The 21,464-nt window shown below is 40.9% G+C and overlaps 1 protein-coding gene across 1 annotated transcript in view; it reads right to left on the reverse strand.

The window, feature by feature from the left end:
* The window catches only part of dspb (desmoplakin b), a 38,511-nt gene extending 19,200 nt beyond the window's left edge, over positions 1-19,311 (reverse strand). The window contains exons 1-24 of the mRNA XM_005752074.2: positions 18,796-19,311; positions 16,611-16,704; positions 15,819-15,940; positions 15,287-15,437; positions 13,998-14,123; positions 13,635-13,694; positions 13,377-13,544; positions 12,951-13,055; positions 12,744-12,839; positions 12,313-12,438; positions 10,935-11,087; positions 10,640-10,794; positions 10,394-10,520; positions 9,537-9,723; positions 8,706-9,184; positions 8,431-8,609; positions 8,081-8,219; positions 7,698-7,891; positions 7,203-7,365; positions 7,022-7,105; positions 6,824-6,931; positions 6,595-6,693; positions 3,261-5,087; positions 3-2,228 (exon numbers count right to left, since the gene is read on the reverse strand). Of these exons, the coding sequence (XP_005752131.1) occupies positions 3-2,228; positions 3,261-5,087; positions 6,595-6,693; positions 6,824-6,931; positions 7,022-7,105; positions 7,203-7,365; positions 7,698-7,891; positions 8,081-8,219; positions 8,431-8,609; positions 8,706-9,184; positions 9,537-9,723; positions 10,394-10,520; positions 10,640-10,794; positions 10,935-11,087; positions 12,313-12,438; positions 12,744-12,839; positions 12,951-13,055; positions 13,377-13,544; positions 13,635-13,694; positions 13,998-14,123; positions 15,287-15,437; positions 15,819-15,940; positions 16,611-16,704; positions 18,796-19,109 (7,482 nt within the window). The 5' untranslated portion in view covers positions 19,110-19,311. The remainder of the gene's footprint in view (positions 1-2; positions 2,229-3,260; positions 5,088-6,594; positions 6,694-6,823; positions 6,932-7,021; positions 7,106-7,202; positions 7,366-7,697; positions 7,892-8,080; positions 8,220-8,430; positions 8,610-8,705; positions 9,185-9,536; positions 9,724-10,393; positions 10,521-10,639; positions 10,795-10,934; positions 11,088-12,312; positions 12,439-12,743; positions 12,840-12,950; positions 13,056-13,376; positions 13,545-13,634; positions 13,695-13,997; positions 14,124-15,286; positions 15,438-15,818; positions 15,941-16,610; positions 16,705-18,795) is intronic.
* Positions 19,312-21,464: the final 2,153 nt, after the last annotated feature.

A 21,464-nucleotide genomic window follows, 5' to 3' on the forward strand; every position in this document is an offset into this window, starting at 1 on the left:
GCCTGGGCCTCCAGTAGTAAATCTACACTGTCTAACGCCATGAGCATCTGTTTCTTGGCCTCTGATAAAGACAGTTTCCCTAAAGGTCCAGCCACCACACCAGCAATCACTCCTGTCCCCTTTAGAGAGATCTTCTTGTCTGCAGACACCTCTGGGACAGTCTTCTCCCCCTTCAGTAGTTGGTTAAATGTTGGTTTGTCCAGCACCCCACAATCAAGCAAGTCCTTTGCTGTTACTGGTTTACGTACACCATCAAAGACCAGTTTAGTAGGATCTAGTTTCTCTGAGACTGGCAAAAGTAGCAGACCAGTATGAGGCTCTATCTTGCATCTTTTTTTCAAAGTCTCATAGCTGGCATCATGCTCAGTTTCCGGGTCAATGTAACATTCAGGATCTTGTTTCAGAGCATGGCGAAGGTTTTCATCTAAAAGGTTGCGCTTAATAGCTGTGTCTTTAGGCAGGAACACACTGAGATTGGGATCTAGAATTCCTCCCACTGATTCTTGGGCCTGCAGTAGACGCAGTGCAGTCTTATTGTCAATCAATCCTTTCTTCATGGCCTCAAACACTGAGAGAGGATTGGCAACTTTAGGATCCTTGTAGCCAACAGCAGCGGCCTCAGCTGCCAATAATTTGTCTCTATCTCTTATATCCACTACTCCTCTGGTGCATGCCTCTTCTACAGTCAACTTCTGATTTGTTTGAGGGTCAATTATATGACCAGTTGCAGCCTGCGCTTCTAGTAGCAAATCTGCAGTATCCTCAGGTAGCAACATTTGTCTCTTGGCTTCTGACAAGGACATTTTGCCTTGCTTCCCAGCTACCACCCCAGCAATTGGCCCAGTCCCCTTCAGATTGACATTTTTATCAACAGACACTTCTGGGATGGTTTTCTTCCCCTTTTCTAGATCTTTAAATGTTGGCTTGTCCAGGACACTGCAATCCAGCAGCTGCTTGGCTGTGACAGGTTTTCGAACACCATCAAAAATAAGTTTGGAGGGATCTATCTTCTCAGTGACAGGAAGAAGAAGAAGGCCCGTGTGTGGTTCTACCTTACATCTTCTCTTCATTGACATATAACTTACACCGTCCTCGTTTTCTGGGTCCAGGTAGAGCTCAGGTCTTTGACTCAAAGCACGGCATAAGTTGTCATCAATTAGGCCACGCTCAATGGCTGTGTCTTTGGGAAGGAACACACTGAGTACTGGATCTAGAATGCCCCCCACAGACTCCTGAGCTTGTAAAAGACGCAGTGTTGTGTTTCTGTCAATTAGTCCCATCTTCATGGCCTGAAATACTGAAAGAGGTTTATTTGTCCCAGGTCCATTATACCCTACAGCTGCAGCTTCTGCTGCTAGCAACCTCTCTCTGTCCTTATCATCAATCACACCATGATTACATGCTTCTTCAACTGTCAACTTTTGATTAGTTCTGGGGTCAATTATGTGTCCTGTAGCGGCTTGAGCATCCAGAAGCAAATTGATGGCATCTGCTGGGAGGAGATTTTCATTCTTGGCTTCAGTGAAAGTCAGTTTTGCAAACTGAGGTCCAGAAATGGAGCCTGGACCTTTTAGACCTTCAACTACCACCCCGGCTATTGGGCCTGTACCTTTTAAATTGACTTTTTTGTCAACAGACACTTCAGGGACAGTCCTATGTCCCTTCACCAGCTGGTTACATGTTTGTTTATCCAAAACACCACAATTGAGCAACTGGTCTGCTGTCACTGTCTTACGGACTCCATCAAAAATCAGAGTGGAAGGATCCAAGGTTGGGGGTTCTCTGGCAGTCTTCAGTTCAGTTTCTATGTTCTTTCTGACAATGGTGACCTCATGTAATTCTTTCTGGGTGGCTGACAGTTTAATTTTATATGACTCTTCAAGCTCACGTAACTCTCTCATCAGCCTTTCTATCTCACTTTTCAAAGATTTCTTTTCCCTCTCCGAAATATCCTTGTCTGTCTCATACTGCCTAATCAGGCCATGTTTGCTATCACACTGGTCCTTCCAGTGACTTAAATCCCTCTTCACTCTTTCGTTCTCCTCCTGTAGACGCTGCTTATTGCGATACTCAGATTCTAAGGACAGTTTAATGCGGCTGAGTTCCTCCTCTAGTCTTAAGATGTGGTCTTTGTCCTTTTCTGACAACTGCAATTTCAGCAACAGAGTGTCTCTCTCGGTTACAATTTCATTATACTGGGACTGAAGGGATTGCATGGTGGCTCTTATCTGCAGGAAATAAAGAGAGAGAAAAGAGACGAGAAGTTACTCAACTCAAAAATACTCATATATTAACAGTATAGATGAGGAACCTCATTTATTTCTTTTTCATTTTTTGTATACAACCAGTGGTTATTGAGGACAGTGCACATTCTTGCTCTTTTCAATCTTTCACAGTGCAAGAATTCTTTCTGCGGAAAGAATGTTTGGGTGCACAGCTTATTTAGAAACAATAAAAGCATTTTCTCAAAAAAGTTTTGTTGTCGTTACAACTCAAGCCTTTTTACATTTTTGTAAAAGAAAAACAGCTGGCAATAGTGTTAAAAGTTGAAATATAAAAAGCAAGTCTGTGCCTGTTCTGCCAAATTGTCATTTGGTTTGCTATACTAGTGATATAACAAAAAATGGCTAATTCTATTTAACAACCAGAAAGCAAGACTGATTTGCAAAACAGCACAGATACATAAAACCAATAGATGTGGGCCAATCGTGATCACCTGATTTTAGTTTGCAAGAGGAGTTGTCATAAGCATTTTTGGAAACTGTAAATTTCTGAAGTCATGCCAGTGCTGTTTTACAAGATTGCAAAAGGTGTCTTTAAGCCCATTAAGATGTACTAAAAATATAAGAAACAATGATCAGAATCTAGTAGACCAGGAAACCAGCGGCAGTGATGGTGCTGATCATTCTGGGCAAATAAAGTGACCCCAAAAAAGCAAGCGAACTGCACTAACTCTAACCCTTAACTCCCCATCTTTCCACAGTGTGTACAGGGAGACAGTGGAATAGGAAGGCTGTCAGGTAGAGAGGCGCAGATTATGTTTGCATGCGAGTTTATACACATGCAAGTTTATTCAAACACATACAGACAGTATGTGTTCAAATCAGAGTTGCATCTACAAGAGGCACTCCAGCATGCAAGGAAAGGGTTTGCTTCAGACTAGCTAGAGCTACAGTTGCTACTTGAATGCTTCAAGTGGTGAAGACTCTGATTTGGAAAGACGAGAACAGTCCAGGACTAAGCACCAAACTTCCATGTACCTCGGTGGCCTGCGTTTGTATTTTCTCAGTCTCCACTTTGAGTTTCTCCCTCTCAGAGGAGAGCTCGGAGACCAGGTTGCGGTAGTCTAAATTACTGCGCTCACTGGCCTGTAGCTGCAGCTCCAGCGCAGTAATCTGCGAGGAGAGCTCATCATCACTTCCCTGTTTGGCCCTCAAGAGTTCATCTTTCTCATGTCGTGTTGTCCTTAGCTCCTCATCCAGTCTCAGCCTCTCTTTGGTCTGAGCTTCTGTCAGCTCCTTCAGCCTTTGAAGCTCAACTGAGTTCGCATTCAGTATCTTGCTTTTCTCCTCTATAGATTTATAAAGACCTTCATTCCTGAGGTTTGCCTCTTTGACTTTGAGCTGCTCCTCAAGCAGCTGCTGCTGAAGGGCTTTCAGGTCAGAGCTCAGCTGTGTGATGTGCTCTGCAGAGGTCTTGTTCTGTCTCAAGCTTTTCTCTAGCTCCTCCTGCAACTGAAGACGCTCTTCTTCACCTCTCTTTTCGGAATTGCTGGCTTGTTCTTGGCTTTGGCGTAGTGCAACGATAGTGCTGCTGTGTTCTGCCAGGGTCATATTGGTCTTCTCTAGCTCTGACTCGATCTGCCTTCTTCTGGCTACTTCTTCTTGGTTAGCTTGCCGCAAATTCTCCACCTGGCTCTCAAGTCCATCTCTTACAGCTTGGAGGTCCTTGATGCGTCCCTGTAAGCTTCTCATATTTTGCTCAACTCTGCTTCGCTCCCTGCTTTCTCTCTCCAGCTCCAATCGCAGTTTCTGAAGCTCCTCCTTGTACTCCCGCCCCTGGGTTACAGCCACTGATGAATTAGTTAGCTTCACTTGCAGCTGGGACAGAGTCTGTTCAAGCACACCCTGACCTTCTTCCGCAGTTTGTCTTCTGCGGGTCTCCTCCTCTAGACTGTGTGTGACATAAGCCAGTCGGTCACTCGTCTCCTGCAGGTCCTTCCTAACCTCAGCCAGCTCTGCTCTATACTGGCTACTTTGCTCGTCTCTCTGCCTCATCAACAGTTCCACCTGACTTTCCAATTCTCTTCTCTTGCGGCCTTCCTCGATGATTACAGCCCGCTGAGTGTGAGCTTCCTCATCTGCTGCCTTCCTTTGTTCCTCAACCTGGCTGATAGATATTCGGAGTCTCCGTAGCTCCTCCTCGAGATTCCTCCTCTCTGCCTCCATCCTGTCATACTGCAGCTGGAGCTCCACTGTATCCTCGTCCCTCTCAGCTGCCAGCCTTTGCATGTCTGCATGGCTGACGTGGATCTGAGATTCGTAGCTGAGCTTTAAGTTATTGATCTCCGTACTGTATTGGCTCCTTACCTTTGATATCTCCTTCTGCAGCTCCATGAACCTTGCTGTCTCGTCAGCAAGCTGTCGCCGGAGCTGTTCAATCTCAAGCTCTTTATTTGACAAAGTCTTCTCCACCTCCACCTTGGACCAACTGACTGTCTCCAGCTCGTTCTGCCTCTTTCTCAGCACTGCTTCATACTCTTCTTGCTGCTGAGTGTAGCGCTCTTCTGCTAGCTTCCTCTTCCTCTTTTCTTCATCCAGCAAGTAGTTGAGACGTTCCACCTGATCTCTGAGGCCTGCCAGCTGGCTCTGTGTGTTATCTAGGTTCTCCTTGGTGGCACTGCACTGCAACGATGCAGTTTGTTTCACCTCCTCCATTGACAGCAACTGTTCTTTTGACTGGTTCAGCTCCCGTTGGTACTGAGCAAGAGCATCTTCCAGTGATTTGTTCTTGGCGTTGCGGTCTCTCATATCGTCTCTCAGAAGGCGAAGTTCTTCTTCTAACAGGTCAATCCTTGTGTTACGAATCTGAAGGAAAGACAAAGAAAAGATGAATACAAATGTGTTTTTAAAAATGATAAATTAAACTTTCATTATTATTTTTTACCCACTTGTGTTGTGGTTAACAAGTATCCAGCATAACATTTGCTTAGCACAACCCTATTAACACCACATTCATATCGTGTTGCCATGAAGAAACCTTCCATTCAGTTTGAGGCAAATCCAAAACCCCCAACCAGTTCTGACAGATACCTATGCCTTCCTGTTAAAAGGGAGTTTTTCCTTCCCACTGTCACCAAATGCTTGTTTATGGGGAGTGGGGGAGGGGGCGAGATGTTGTCATCTCATCGGATCGTTGGGTTTTTCTGTGTTATTATAGAGTTTCATTTGCCATTATAATTAATTGAATTAAAAAAAACTATAGTTATCTCATGTCTCTTGCGTTTTCCACCAACTTTTCTGTATTTTAGGTCTTATTGAACAAAAAACTGCTTTTTTAAAAATCTTGATCATACTATAGAAGGTTATCCATATGAAACCACACACTTGGCTAACAGGTTATCAATCATAAGACGTGTGGTTGTGAGTTAGTGACAATGAAAAGACTCATCTTGAGACTACAAAACGGTTCTTAAATAACTAATAATCTGTCCATGGAGGTTGCTTGTACTTACAAAGTGAAATTAGTCACAAATGAGGTATGTGGTTTATCTCAACAAAACCTCCCTGTAATTGCTTTGTTCACTAACAGATTACTACAGTCATCCATAGCTACACTGTTATTATCTTAGTTTGCAACCATAACTTACTAACACTAAACTGCACCTTTAGCACAATGTCCAGCTGTGAAAGATATATTTTTCTCTAGATTGATACCATCTGATCTCAGAAGCTAAGTAGCATTGTGCCTGGTTAGTACTTGAATGGGAATACACATTTTTCCTTACCAAATGGTCTGCCTGGGAGTAGGCTACCAGTCTATAGTCCTATGTGAGAAAAAAAATTTGCTTTCCATAGGATACTAATATCCAACATAGTGGATAGTAGGTTGCTTATTATGACTAGCTGCAACTTAGTCACAACATATGTCCTTGGCATTGGTCATATCTAAGTGAACTTTACTCTCTTTATACTGAAACTCATGTATATAGCATCTGTAGTCTGTCAGTTCTTGGACAGTCAGTAACATCGCATTGTATGCAATGCGTGTCTTAATACTCTGTTAGCTGATGGATATTAATACACCGAGTTCATGAGCAAAAGACGCATGTAAATGGGAGCAACACAATACTGACTGCAGGTGATGTTATTAACAACAATGGTTTGCTGGAAGGTATAAAGGAGTTCCTTTAACTTTAACGTTATATCAAAGATTAGGTGACAGATTTACCCCAAATTCTCATTCATAATCCCTGGGCAGTTTGATGACAAGATGTCATAAACAGAAAGAAAGAAAAAGAAGAAGAAAAAAGAAAGAAAACCATGATTACATCCAACAAGATATTTTTGGATGTTCAGCATTGGAGATCCGTACCTTGAGCTCCTCCATGTTTCTGAGCAAATCTCCTAGAAATCTGTAGTAGTCGTCAGAAAGGGTAAGCAACTCCATATATCGAGTCTGCAGTTGGGTAGCCTGGAACAGAGACAAATTTAATTTTAATTTTAAAAAAACATCAGGAAAATCAACTCTAACCTACAAGAAAAAACATGTCATGTACTAATGGTTTACTACATGTCTAATGTTTTTACTACAGTTGCATTACTTCATGATTGAGATCCACTGACGGCGACTTCAGCATTGTCCTCTTCACTGGGATGTTGAGCAAAGTTTCTAAACCAGAGGTGTAAGCTGCAAGGTCTGTTTCATAGTCCTGTTAAAAATAAAAATGAATAAATAAATAGAGGAAGTTGATCTTTTAATGAATCTGAGGCCAAATGCACTCGATTATTGACCTACTTACCTTGATAGCGTTCACACAGGCTTCATTGTCCTTCAGCACACTATCTACTGTCTCCCTCCTCACCTTGATTTCTGCATTCAGAGCCTAGAGAAACCCACAAAGTACAGATGTCAGGTATCTGATGTCTTCACAGAAAATTATTGGAAGTAGCTCTAATAATAGCAAAAGTTCAGCATATTACCTTCTGGTTGTTAATGAGGTCTTCCAGTGCTTGAACATTTTCTATCTTGGTGGCCTGTAGAGCCACCTGTTTTCTGCGAGTGGCTTCAATCCATTCAAGAATGGAAGTGCTGGTTTGCTTGTAGTGTTGCAGCTGAGGCAGATATGATCGAAGGTCCTGCATTCTGAGCAAGTGGAAGAGACGACCAGCATAAGTGAGTTATGTCACTTTTACTCAAACGCTCTCATGCCAAGTTTACAGATTAATATTGTTTTTTTTATTACATTTAAAATACTGAAGCAACAAATGTTTTGTGCTTTGCTCGATCATTTTCTGCCAATCACAAACTGACATATGTGTACGTGAATAAGATGTTTTAAAAATAGATTCACATGTGTACAAGCAGCCTCATATACATATGGTTGAATATGGAATGAGTTATTTACTGCATGACTGCAAAGTCTTCAATTTGACATTAACAGCCAGTTATTATTAAAAACTGACAGAGCAGCATACCTCGTATCGAGCTGTAATTGGATTCGTCTCCAGCGGTCTGACAGCATGTTCACATCTTCTGTGTATTTTGTTAGCATCAGGTCACACCTGTGGGAGGATCCGCCCACCTGGCCGTTCCAGTGGCTCGCCTTGGACAACTCTGCCTCCATAGCATTTAGAATACCTTTCTTCTGATCCAGCTCTGCTTTGATGTTCTGCACATCGACACACGACACAACATCAATCATACAACTGCATCCACAGTATAATAAAAATCAGCCTGATAAGTGGAATTAAAGCATATGTCACAGCACAAAGGATATAAGAAAAATAGGGCAGTATTCACAAATGATTGGTCTGCTATTATCAAAGAGTAGGAAAACACCATTATCTTGCAAAAATACCTTCAGAGTCGACATATATTCCTCCACTTCCTCAGGAGACAGAGAAGTGGTCTCCTTTTCTGTCATTCTTGCTTCATAAACTTTCACAATGTCCTCGGCTCGTGCCACACTCTCCAGCATGTCCCTTAGAGCTCGTAGCCTAAAACAAGCATATGGAATAATCAAATATGCAAATATGCAAGGCATATGTGTGTTTGTCATAATGTAGATTATCTGTATGTAAAAGTATCTTTTTTTGCAGATAATAATTGATCTTACAGTGCACAGTTATTAACTGTGCTTTTAAATTAATCAGAAGAACACACTAAGCTTTACGCCATCGTTTTGAGGTTTTGCCTTGTGTTACGTACCGCTGAACATAAGCTGATGAGCTGCTCTCCAGGCTGCCCAGTCTTTGGTTAATCACTCCAATCTCGCTGCGGAGGAACTGAGCTTTGTCTAAATCATTCACGCTTTCCAGCTCGTTTAGAATGCGCTCCTTCAAAAGTAAGTACTCAGCACGCATCGAGTCCACATCACGCTGCACAGTCTGAAAGATGCACATATATGTGTCGCGATAAATACAGGGTCGTTTTTGTTTTCATTCTACATGCATTTCTGTTATTCTTATATTTTATGCTTTCACCTCTAACTGAGAGATCTTGAGGCTACAGTCCTGCACGCAGTTGTCTCCGAAGCAGACATGGATGTGCTGACTCAGCATGTCTTCAGCGGCCTCCAGCCTCAATCTGAGCGAGTGCAGCTCTAATAAGCTGTGAGATGATGATGATGATGATGATGATGATGTGGATACCTTCCTCTTTCCTGCGTCCGTCTTGGTCACTTTTATCACTTCCTTCTTCACCACCTCTTTCTTTGCCTCTGCTTTCTTCTCGGCCTGTCTTCTGAGCTCTGCTCTCCGTCTTTCTTCTTCAAGCCTCCTGGCCTCCTCTTGGCGCATCCTGGCCTCTTCTTCAAGCCTCCAGGCCTCTTCTTGGCGCATCCTGGCCTCTTCTTCAAGCCTCCTTGCGTCTTCTGCAGCAGCAGCTTGTACTTGCTGCTGCTGTAATATAATCAGCTGGTGTTGTTGCCCAGATGTTTGCTGTAATTGTTCCTGCTGGACAACTGTGGACAAAACGATTTTTAAAAAACAGATAAAAGTCTTTTCAAAAGTTCACTAGATTCACTTATTTAATTCAATTATTCCATTATCCAGCACACAGACTCAAATGCATACTGTATACTGTACTTTACTGTAATATACTGAAATACGTACTAAAAATATTGAATTTGAGCAATGTTTATATACAAGTCTAAGAGACATCCGGCTAAAAAAACAAAAGCCAAGAAGTGCAAGAATAAACATATGGAGCTGAAAATGAGCGCAAGAGGTCCATCTGATATATGAGACTGAATAGAAATGTACAGAATAAACAGAACGTGTACTTGCGAGGTGATCATTACTACAAACACTTACTGTAAGTAGGTATCTGCACCACTAGCTGTTCATAGTGGGTCTGGGCATCATTGACCTGGTTCTCTATGCTCCTCTTGTCCTCATCAGCAAACATCTGGGAATTTACACTGTTCACTATAAACTCATCATAGTGAGTCTCCATGCTCTTGATCATTTTCCGGTACTCCTCTGGGCGCATCTTGGCCAACTGAACAGACACAGAAACATTAAGTTTAATTTGGACCCAAACAGATCTTTTCACCGAGAAGGAGAGGTCAGAGGTCAAATGTGACATGCTATTTTAAATCTTTGGTACCTTCTTTATGTTGACGATACTCACCACACATAGTTTCTAAGTTCTAAGGCTATTTTTATAAATTAATTTTCCACCAATAAATCATCAAGTGTTATAAGAATAACAGTGCAGTAAAATGATTGTGTGTGTTTTTTTAACACAAAGTACAAACTGGAGCCGTGAAAAGTTGCAAAAGGGACTTTGGTTTGGAGCAGCGGGTTTCGAGAGATGCTTAAATGTCTGTTTGAATGCCACAGAGTTATGCAGCACTCCAAAGTGTGCAACTATGGGAGCTGTTTCCCAGCATCTGGAGGTGGCTCAGGATGAGAGACGTTTACACACTTTTTAAGCCCATATTAAATGGAAGACTACAGCTGTTGGCTTAGAACAAACTGTAAAAGCAAAAACCCACCTTTAAAACCAAATAATTAAACGTTAATTAACACCATGTCACAACTTTTATTATGACCATTTGTTTTCTCCTTTGATACCTTGCAAGAGAGCAAAAGTTTGACTTTGACGTATGACTAAATATTTTTTACAGACAGCAGAGGCCGACTTTCAACACCTTGTCGGTCCTTACCATGGAGATGGTGAGGGAGTTGATGCGTTGGATATCCATGACGCAGTACTGCCAGGAGATGAGACTCTTGACGTTGATATAAAGCTGGCTCCAGATTGACAGGATTGCTTCGTAGTACTGCTCGTTTCTTTGCACGACACACAGGTGAAATTTAAAGGTTTCAGGATTATCTTTCCATCCAGAGCAAGAGTTATACAATCACCTTTAACAGTAAATGTCCAAATCAAAGCATTTTTTGTTTCTTACTTGTTGGCGAGACTGATGCTGATTGGATTAGGTGGCGGTACAATCAGGCACACAGAGGGCACCAACATATCCAGACCCCCCGGGCCAGTCACCAGCCACTTACTGCGCTGGTTGTTGTCCTTTAGGATAGCCTCATTGCCCTTAAGGATCACCTTCTGTGAGCCCAAAGGTCACATAAAACACATAAAACACATGAAACACAAGTTAGAATAAAAGAAAGAGAGAATGTCGGTGCAACGTAAAGTAAAAAATAAAAATACCAATATGTGTTTAACTTTGACATCTGAAAACTGACCTGGTCCTGCTTGAAGTCGCACAGAGCCTTGACAATGACGCCGCTGGTGTTCTTCTCTTCAGGGTTTCTGGGTTTCAGTCTCACGATCTCCTTGGACTTGCTGACCAGGTGTTTAACCTGCCTCCTATTTTCCACAATCTTCTCCTTTTCCCTCTGAAGACAAAAAAGGTTTCAGTCAACCTGCCACTGTTTAGCCATTAACAACTGCTTTACTTTTCTAATTCGCCAACATTTTTGTCTCTCTGTAAATAATGAAGTCACACAGAATGGCCTGTCCTGTATGAAACATATGACCTGCAATCCAGAACTGGTTTGGTTTTTTTTTAGAGTTCTGTTTCCATTTTTGTAACTAATGCCATAACTACTAGGCATGCAGTCTGCCTTTACAGTACAAATAATGTTTCTTTTAAAAGAATGGGCTGAATTTGAGCATGTCTGTAACAAGATGCCAACAACCAAAATAGTACTTTCTATTGTTTGGCAAAAGTTTGAGGGCTAAGATGCGTGTTTCTCCTGGACTGTAAAAACTGGGGTTCTGGTCCAGAATGAGTAAAAGAAACATTTTGGTCATTCGAAGGTATTATCCAATGGTATTGGAGTTGCTTCACTATTAGGTGGTACACTCAAAACTAATTTGTCCAAAATCCTGCCCATTTTTTAATTATGTGTAAATGTTCTATGTGATTTTATAACATAAGTACAATAAGTAAAACGTTAAATTCAAAGAAAACTTTTTTTACATTCAGTTTATTCCGAGCAACCTCTCCTGATGAATTATGGAGATGCTGGTAATGGTGTTGTGGTTCTTTTTTGGGGGTTTTGTTTTGGTTTGTTTGTTTTTCCATAACTCGTGTATCTGCAAATATACACATTCTGTATTTTTCATATGAAAGAAACTATACTGTGGTGGGGCTTGCTAATTTCTTGTTTTTGATTTATGTATGTTTTGTTTTGTTTTGCTTTACTTCATATGTTTCATATGTTGTTTGTTTAATTTAAGACAAAAAAAATTAAATGAATGAGAGGTAAAACTTGAGGGGGTAGGGACAAATAAGTAAACACTTCAGCCTACTCCTTTTCAAACAAATAATGGAATGATATTTTGTAACGATTGTGAATGTTTGAAATGTTTGAAATAAAAATGAACTGAACTGAATTATCTGGCTAAATAATCCACTGACTTTATATATTTCAGGCTTTGTGTTGTTGTTTACTGTAGTGCCTGAGACATGAAATTTTCAAAAGCTCATCCTACATCAAAGATCTACTGTATGTTCAGTCTAATCAGTTTTATCTCGCTATGCTAAACGTCTAAACACACGCGATCAAGCTCCTGATGCCCAGCTGATGAGTTACTGCTGTAATGACGCTGTCGTACCTCCAGGTTTCTGAGGAGCTCCTGCAGGGTCTCCAGAGAAGTGTTCTTGTCGCAGATGAAATTCTTACGAACCGTCTCGTGTTCCTTCTGCAGAGCACTGTACGTCTCGTTGGCCTCCTTGAAAAACTAAATGCACACGTGTGTAAGCATATGTGATGTGAGTTTCAGGAGAAAACACGCACAATTTGTGAAATACTGAGTGAAATCTAGCATGAAGTTAATTGTAGTTTCCCAGTCTCATTATGATAAGTAAACAAGCAATTTTTATGTGTACATAACAACTGAAAAGCTGAAAGCGAATCAAAATGCTAATGTAGCAACAAGAAATCAGAGGTGTCATGGTGCATCTTTTACATGCACTCTTATTCACAGTGTCCGTCAGTGTGACTGACTCCTGCAGGTTCATGTTTATTAGAGTAGCTTTAAGTTACCTGGCTGTACGCTAAATTCTCCTTCAGGTGAGTGTCGATGCATTTTGTTATTTGAAGGAGCCAGCTCCACTGAGTCTGCAGGGTGTCACTATAAGCCTGAAGAGAATGCACAAGCACACAAACACTGGAAAAAAAGCCAAGCTTTTACTTGCAGGTTTATAACTAGTTGTTTTTGGACTGAGATTTCTACTTCTGATCGCTCCAGACCTCGATCTTGTCCGATGCAGGGTGGTCATTCTTCAGGAGGTTGTCCACTTTGGCCTTCAGCCTATTCAGATCCTTTTCTTTTACTTCCAGGGCACTCATCAGTTTCTGTTATATAAGAAGAGGTGGATAATCACAGGGACACAGGAAAAACATCAGGATGCAGCAAGAGGGAAGTTCTGTGGCTTCGCTGTAAGTGGATGACTAATCGCAGCTGCCAAAATCCAATCTACCACAGATGATTGCTCCCTTATGAGATGCAGATTACTACATAAAAGACATCAGCGCCATTTAGGCTCAAGGAATTGCCAAGAATGTTTATTGCCTAAAATGAAGCTCGTAAAATTGGAAATTAAAAAGTGGATTTTTTGCAGCATCTACTGAATCCAGCTCTATATTTGTTCCCTTGTGATCCGATGTTTGACTAACCGAGTAGCTCTCCTGCTTTCTGGGGATATACTGGTCAATGTTCTTGTCTCCCCAGTCAAACATCAGTTCCTCTTCCTCCTTCTCATTCACCCACATGATCTCTTTGGATATTTCCTGAATGATCTGCTGGAACTCTCGCAGCTGCTGGGTCCGATCATGGGACTTTTTCTAGCAGGGTTAAAGTGAATCAATTTAATACAAATCTCTAGCGATTAACAGGGAAATACACGACACAGAGATAATATTTAGTTTCTTCACCTGGAGATTGTCCCATTCCTGATCCAGAGCCTTAAGATTGGCTTTGTCTCCTGTCTTCATCTGGGGGAAGAGAATGAGTCAAATTATGTGTTTCAAAATAAAGTGATGTGTCAATATTTGCAAATGCTAATAATCAAAACAGATACTAATAATAACAAATCGCTATCTGACCAATAGCGGATCATTTTTATTTGTTTAGGTTATTTATCTCTTTACCCTGTGATCTTCTTTAACACTGGTTTAGTTTTGTGACTTTAAATATCCCAAACAATAGATCAACGGAGCTTCTGTTTGAAGCAACAGTGAATCTCAGCATCGTCTCATCATCACAGCATTGATACTGAACCTGCTGACTGAACCCACCAGGTCATCTCTGGCTCGATCGAACTCGACGCTCCTCTGGATGGAGCTGTGAAACCTCTGGTGGCTCATGAGCTGCTGCTCGATGGCTGCAGGATCGTCTCCCCATGAAGCTGTTTCAATCAGACGCTGCACGGAGTAGATCGAGTTTTAGAGAAGACTTCAGACACAGGCACTTCATGTCACCAGCAGGTGGCGGCAGAGATACAAGTTAAACCAGCAATTTGCTGGTAAATTCATGCACCACTTGGGGTCAAAGATCAGCAATCCACTCAGAAAGAAATGATTTAGCACTGAGTGTAAAACAATAGCTCCTTTTAGCTTCTATTTGTACTTAACCACAATGAGCACATGATCCCTTAATACTGTGTCTACACCAACATAGCAGAGCATTCTTCTCTATGCTCTGTGTTAAATGCTGTGAATGTTGTGTTATCATAGCGATCATGGTTCAGCGAGATCTGTCATTTGGTTTACCGACACCTTTTATTACACTGTCATAAAGTGACACGGCACTTAACCATCTAGTTAGTGGGTATTAATGTCACTTTTGTTGTTGAAGAAGTAGGTCTTTCTTTCACTTTAGGTTTATTTCACAAAGATTTATTTTGTGTAAAGTGTCTGTTTCTCCAGTTAAACATAAAAAATACTTTTTCTTGAACTGTTTAACAATTTTAATTATTTTAATGTAGTTGTTCACATTTTTAGTGTGTTTAAAGAACTATAATATATTAAATATACTGTGGAGCATTTTAACTTCTGTTGTGTTTAAATGTGCTATGATATGAAATGAGCTGATTATCTGTTGTGTGTAACAAACGTCTCTGACTTACTAATGTGACAAATTACATCAACTTCTCTTAATCTGAAAAAATGAAGGCTGGTGTTAACCGAAATCAGGTGATCAAAATGCAACAATTTTAGGGTATTTAAGACTGAAATAAATGCGCAAAAAACCCTAAAAAAAATAAAAAAAAAAAAAAAAAAAAAAAAACAAGCCTCCAACAAATCTTTTGAAATGTAAATGTTGCCTAAATTTCACCGAATATTGATTTTTAGTAGATTTCTTAGCTTTTAAGTATATTCTTCTCGACCCCCCCAAGTTCGGGTGCTTGACCACCATCTACTGCAGGTAACGCACAGTTTAATGCACACTGTAGTAATGCCCCTCAAGCTTTACCAAGACACCTTAACACAGGATTCCTTAAAGGGCTCATGAATGTCAGAAGACTGATCTTCAAAAGCACCTGCAGGTGCACGTTAGGTATTAAGTTGGGTGTGTCTATACACGCCTTTTGCTGTGCAATCCAGCCAATAGCATCATGATAGCTCCTTCCAGGTTCCTCCCAGCCAACGGAGCCCCCCTTGGTGCTCTTCCTTCTCTGCGTGGTGCCTGAGATGGCCATGTGGACCCCCTTCAGCTGGCTATTGTACATCTCCACACTATGGATTAGAAAACAGAAAAAGATGAGACTTGGAATGAACAGCATATGCTATACAAAGAATATATTTTTATAAAAATTCATGAAATCTCTGTTTGTCCATCCATCTGTCCGGTCAACAAACATTCATCCCATCTGCTTTAAAAATGGGAGATTAATTACTGACTGCCTGAGGAAATTTGGACTAAGTTTAAAGCTTGAGATACATTCACTATCCTTTTGAACAGCAACTGAATTACTTAATTACCTGCATGTGACGCATTCAAGAGACAGTTACATTTCAGCGTCAAAATCATGGGTGACACTGACCTCGGATGGGCACTGTTCTAGTAAAAGAAAACTCAGATGATTAAGACAGAGAGAGAAATCTGGCCTTCCTTACCTTCTCATTACGTTCTCATTAGGCTGTCCCATCTGCCTCAGGTCGGCCCCGCAGCTCTTCAGATTTTGAATGGCCTCTTTGGCCATCCCCATGAAGTACTCGGCCTCACTCGGGTTTCCACCCTGCAATACACAGACACAAGGAGGTGTACAAATCCAGAAAACTGAATGGGCACATTTGGAGTATAGATGTCTTTTGTCCTTGTTGAGCTTTAGATTGAATTATTTCCATTTAGAAGTGCCAAAAAATGTCAAAACTTCAGAAAAACAACTTTTACAACCCACGGAAGAAGATGATTTATGACAAGGACAAAGCGGTTGTGATAGTCTGCCGATATAAGTAGTCAACAAGACAATAAATCACACGCCCACAAATTTTAAGGTGAGTTTTGCACTTGCGATGAACTTCACAGTAACATAAATAATTCATGATAGGTTGCTTAACAGCTAAACTAAGGAAGGGTGTAAATTTAAAGTGGACTGACAGTTGCAATACTGCTCAAGGGGCCAGTTCTAAAAATCACATCCAACAGGGAGTTAAACAAAAATGAAACATTATCTATCTGGTGTCTCTCACAGATTCTGACCGTACACCAAAAGCCTACACATCCAGCTACTCCAATTACATTTCTGTCATTCTTTCTGTTTCTTTTTGCCTCAGAGGACAGGCTACAACACTACACTCTTCATGTGAAATAAAAACCCTCCTGACTGGGCTAACTGACTTTTATCTGCACTTCTAGCAGTAAAAGCGCAAGAAGTAACACAAAAAAGAAAAGAAAACACAACTCACAGCTTGAATGTAGTACTCGGCTTTCTGCAGGTACTCGTTGCACTGGCTCTGCAGGATAGCGGCCTTCTGGTTGATAGAAGTAAGTGTAGAGCCACTGTGGAGGGCAGCGAAGTAAACTCATTAACATTAAGATCTTCAGCTTTAACTATTACCAAAATATTCCCAGTTACCGCAGTGGTTCCCAGTTTTTTTCACCGTGTGTTCCCCTAAAACAAAGCAGTGTCTCCTTTTGCCCTTTTTGTCAAAATATCATCAAAGACTGAATTTCCCTTCTCAGATTGTTTCATTTGAATGTAGCTGTTTTTAGGAAAAGATAAAACTGTACATTAGTTATTTAAATAAATGTTAAAGTTTTTCATGGATAAGTCCTAACCCCAGTCTAAGTTGGGGCAAAGACTCCCGCCTCTCTTTCCATCTGTTAACCTTTAACTTCATTTCTGTTGCAAGTTTGCAGACATGCATTTCATTTACAAGCAATCTGGGAATTTTGATTGTATCATCATGCAGGTGTGGAACCTTGTATATGTATATCATCATAATCCACAAACTGAAAAGATATGGTCATGGTTATGGCTAGATTTTTCAAATACATTAGCTAAAAAAATACACTGCAACGGATTACATCAGTACGGGCTCAACAGCTGGTGTGTATAGTCAACATTCATACACAATGTGCCAAAGAAACTCTTTTCACTGCTATTATAAACATTACAATTTTCTTTTAATATTGTTTTAGGCTTAATTTGATAGGAAAGCACTGCAGGCACGCAGGAAAGTGAGGGGAAAAGTCTGGAGCAGACTTGAACACAGATCTTTAGTGGGGCCTTTGGTATATGGGCTCAAACACACGAGCTGTGGCAGCAGCCACAAATCTAAAAATTTAGAAAAATAAGTGTTGTTATGATAGAGATCTCTCTGTTTCCTAGAAACAAGGAGATATAGAGACAGAAAAAAGCTATCACCCCAGATAACCAGTTATTACTGCTGCTTATAGTACGTGTTTTCAATTCTGAGGTACTAAACTATTTATGCTGGCTGTATATGAGCAAAATGTTTTGTACAGTCTGAGCTGAAACTCAGATAAGCATCCAAATATCTACAAAATACACTTTTCCTGAAACCTGCTCTGGTTTTCACAGACACACATACAAACTACAATGTTGACCTCATTCTAAAATATGCATAAAGACCCACTGTATGTATCTCTATTATCAATTTTATTGACCAGTTTTGATATACTTGTGTTATCACATATATCATAACTATTGCCCTAAAAATCTAAGCTGACATTGTCTTATTTAACTAGCTATGAATGAGGGCACTGTTTCCAAATAACACCTGTAATATCTCTGTCATCTCTACACTTGTATTTCTTGTTTTACTTACCATCCAGAAAAAAGTGCTACCAGCTATAATAAACAATGTAATAAACGTACTTATATTTGCCATAAGCTGCCCCAGGCACTTTTCCCTTAATCACAGGGCTTACATGAGTACCTTATCTCAAACATCACTCCCTGATATAAAACTATCAAAGCCATAAACGAAGTTGCTCTGACTCACAACTGAGTCAGAGCAACTGCCCGTTCCTCAAAGTGCGGGGTCAGAAACACAACCCTTGTGCTGCTGATAGAGTCGCATGTGTTAAAGCGACACGCGTGTCCGTGGGTCTGTGAAGCAGCAGAGGGAGGCGGCAATTTAACGCGGACTGTAAATCTCGTTTCTCCCCGGGGAGGTTTGCTCCTGTGCAGAGCAGAAGCTGAGGAACAATTGAAAAGACGTGCCAAAGACAACAGCTGTATGTCAGCATCACGACGTGTATCACTGCGCATTATCAGTGCGCATGATCAGTAATCTGAATTAAACATCACTTTATTTTGTTTTATACACAATTACCACCAGCTTTGCTTCAGTGTTACAAAACAAGTGGAAATGCTGTTACTTTGCAGAACAAGAACATTTCCCTGTAATTATACTCTTACGGGCTGATGTGCATTGAATTGCTTTGTTCGCTTTTTTAAAGGCCAGTGAGTATCGGGTGTTTTTAGTGTTTGCAGGGCCCAAAAAAACAACACAGGCTGTCACGGTTAATAGTTAATAATCTATCGTGCGCTGCAGTTCACACATTGGCCACAGGTGCAAAAAGAAACGCAAAACTTGTGGAAGATAGAGTTTAAATTCATACCCCATTCCGCTGATCGCCCCCCCGCCGGCGCCGCTCATCGCCCCCCCTCCCATGCTGGCCCCACGCCACGTCATTCCTCTCGTGGTTCCGGCTCTCATGCTGCTCGCCATTCCGCTCGCCATCCCACCTCCCTTCACGGACTTTGAATAGGTGAAGGTTTTGTGTCCGTCGTGTCCGTACTGGTCGTATCCGTTACCCCCTCCGTGGAAGCCGTCGCTCCGTGCGTACTGGTAGGTGGATTCTCCAGTCAACTCTCCCCTGGAGTTGGCCCCGCGGAGCATGTTCAGGGCCTGCTGAGACCCGTACGCTGACATGGTGACCAGAGAACTGCAGCCTCGGCGGCTCCACAGAAGTTACTGGACGAAACTAAGTGGACGGAAACAACCTGACAGGTTGCCGCCCTCTCTCTCTCTCTCTCTCTCTCTCCACTCTGTCCGCCCTGGTCCCTCCGGTGCAGACTGCAAACCGAGAGCAGGACGGGACCGTTTTTGGAGCCTTGTGACCACACCTCTCTGTCTGTCAGCCAGAAACTTTTTTCTTTCTCTATCTCTCTTTCTGCCACTCCCCTGTCTACTCAGCTGGAGACAGTGTGTGTGTGTGTGTGTGTGTGTGTGTGTGTGTGTGTGTGTGTGTGTGTGTGTGTGTGTGTGTGTGTGTGTGTGTGTGTGACCCTAAGGTCCACAGGTTTGAACACCTCGCAAATGCAGGACGTTTTGAAACATTATGACATTTTTATTTTTGCTTCAATAAAGACAGCTCGTTTTTGGAAAGCATGGGTATGTTATGGAAATCAGAGTCTGAGAGGAGCATTTGGCAAACAGAGACAGTTTTAAAAGCACAGTTTGAGAAAGCGGATCAGAAGATAGCATTTGAACAGAAGGCGATCAGCATTTGGAAAGTGATGCAGTTCTTTCTTTTTTAAAATAACGATGTTTCTGAAAAGTCAGGTTATGTGTGTGCTTTAGTAAAGTGGGGTTATTTTTAAAGTGACTGATTATGAGAGCGAGTTAGAGATCATCCCAAATTGGAAACTTGAAACTTACAACTTGTTAGTTAGTGTCAAGTTGATGGATTACTCATGGTGGCAGTTCTAGTTAAGGAATGAAGTCGATTGCATCCTCACAATTATAAAGCAGAAGAAGGAAATGCTTGTATTTGCCAGGATAGCTCAAATGTACACACTAATTATTTGAAAAAAAAAGTATTGTATATACAATATGCTCAACATACATGATTCAGTAAAAGGACTAGATTATATACTAATGCGATCAGTGCTTAGATTTGTATTTGTTTAAGTATGGTTTTCCCTTGACAGATGTGCCTAGGATATAAAAACAACTGCTTTTAGTTACATTCCTAGTTTAACAACATCTGTAGTATTAAGCAGAAACTAGTAAAGTAATGGCTGTAATAATCAAAGGCCTTAAAGGCAAACTGCTTAAAGTACAGATAATACATCCAGTACACCAGGTGATGCATCTTTTGAAATTTAAATTAAAACAGCTGCCGAGGTATCGCTCACTCCTCTTCTCCACAGGTGTCTTTAAGTCTTTCCATGCCCCTCCCATCTGCTCTCAGTCTGCGTCCTCAACTGAGAAGAAACTCTCTCTTTCTCACACACATTTTAACATTGCTCACACAACTGCCTGCAGGCAATGGGTGGGACTCACTGGAAAAACAGGTTTAGCAGCCACTCAGTAACGACAGTAACACTAAATTTTATTATCAGTGTTTGGGATGTCCATAATCACAGTCGGACCACCTTCCAATTAATGTACTTCTTTTCCCAACAAGTCACTTATTTGCTGTTATTGGTAATATACTCATTTTTTTTTTCAAGCGATACCCACATTTCCCCATTTTAAAGATGCATTCACAGTGAATTACAGGTCACTTTGAGTCCCAGTCTATCTGCACAATCGCCAGTGCTCCACAAAGCGGCTTACTTTGGTTTTGTAAGTTTCTTTTCTTTCAAAATGACTCACCAGCTCAGCTTAAGCCTTTTGAACTCTTTGCTGTGGAGTTTCAGCAGAGATACAAATTGCTCTCATTGCTCACGTTTTTTTCTTCTTCACTAATGTACAGTCTTTGTTCAAAAGTAGGCAGTGTGACCTGCCTTGGCTTTAAATGTGTTAGCAAAGTGGAAAATTGTGAATAACTGCAAAGAAATTTCTTAAATCATAGACTTTAATTTATAAACTAATCAAGAGTGTTAAAGCATTCCTCTCCCTTTTTATTTTTATAGAATAAACACTATAATATGTTTTTGTAGCTCTGCAGATGCCTATTTTGTTTTTTGAGACTTTTTGCATATATTTCTTAGTTTATAAACTTATCTAATTTTTACATAGAATTTGTGTAAAGTTACTGTGTGTTTTAATGCAATCAAGTGTAGCACGCCTGATTTAATTGTTTTCTGTGTAATCTAATAGCAGCAAAGGCTTTCTATTCTATTGTCTATTCATCTGGCTAAACTGCTTTACTTTAAATTCATTATTTTGGAAATTGTATTTAATAATTTTGTACCTGACACATGAAGCAGGTTCAACAACTGTCCTGGGTCACCACAGGTGTTGTGTTACCTTGAAACATTTAAAATTTCTGTTTAAAGATGTTTTACATACTGAACGCTCTTGTTTTTCTTAATGCCTTTGCATTGCTTTTGTGCT

Source organism: Pundamilia nyererei, unplaced genomic scaffold (assembly GCF_000239375.1).
Source record: "Pundamilia nyererei isolate P.nyererei 1_Seehausen unplaced genomic scaffold, PunNye1.0 scaffold00343, whole genome shotgun sequence".
Classification (NCBI taxonomy): domain Eukaryota; kingdom Metazoa; phylum Chordata; class Actinopteri; order Cichliformes; family Cichlidae; genus Pundamilia; species Pundamilia nyererei.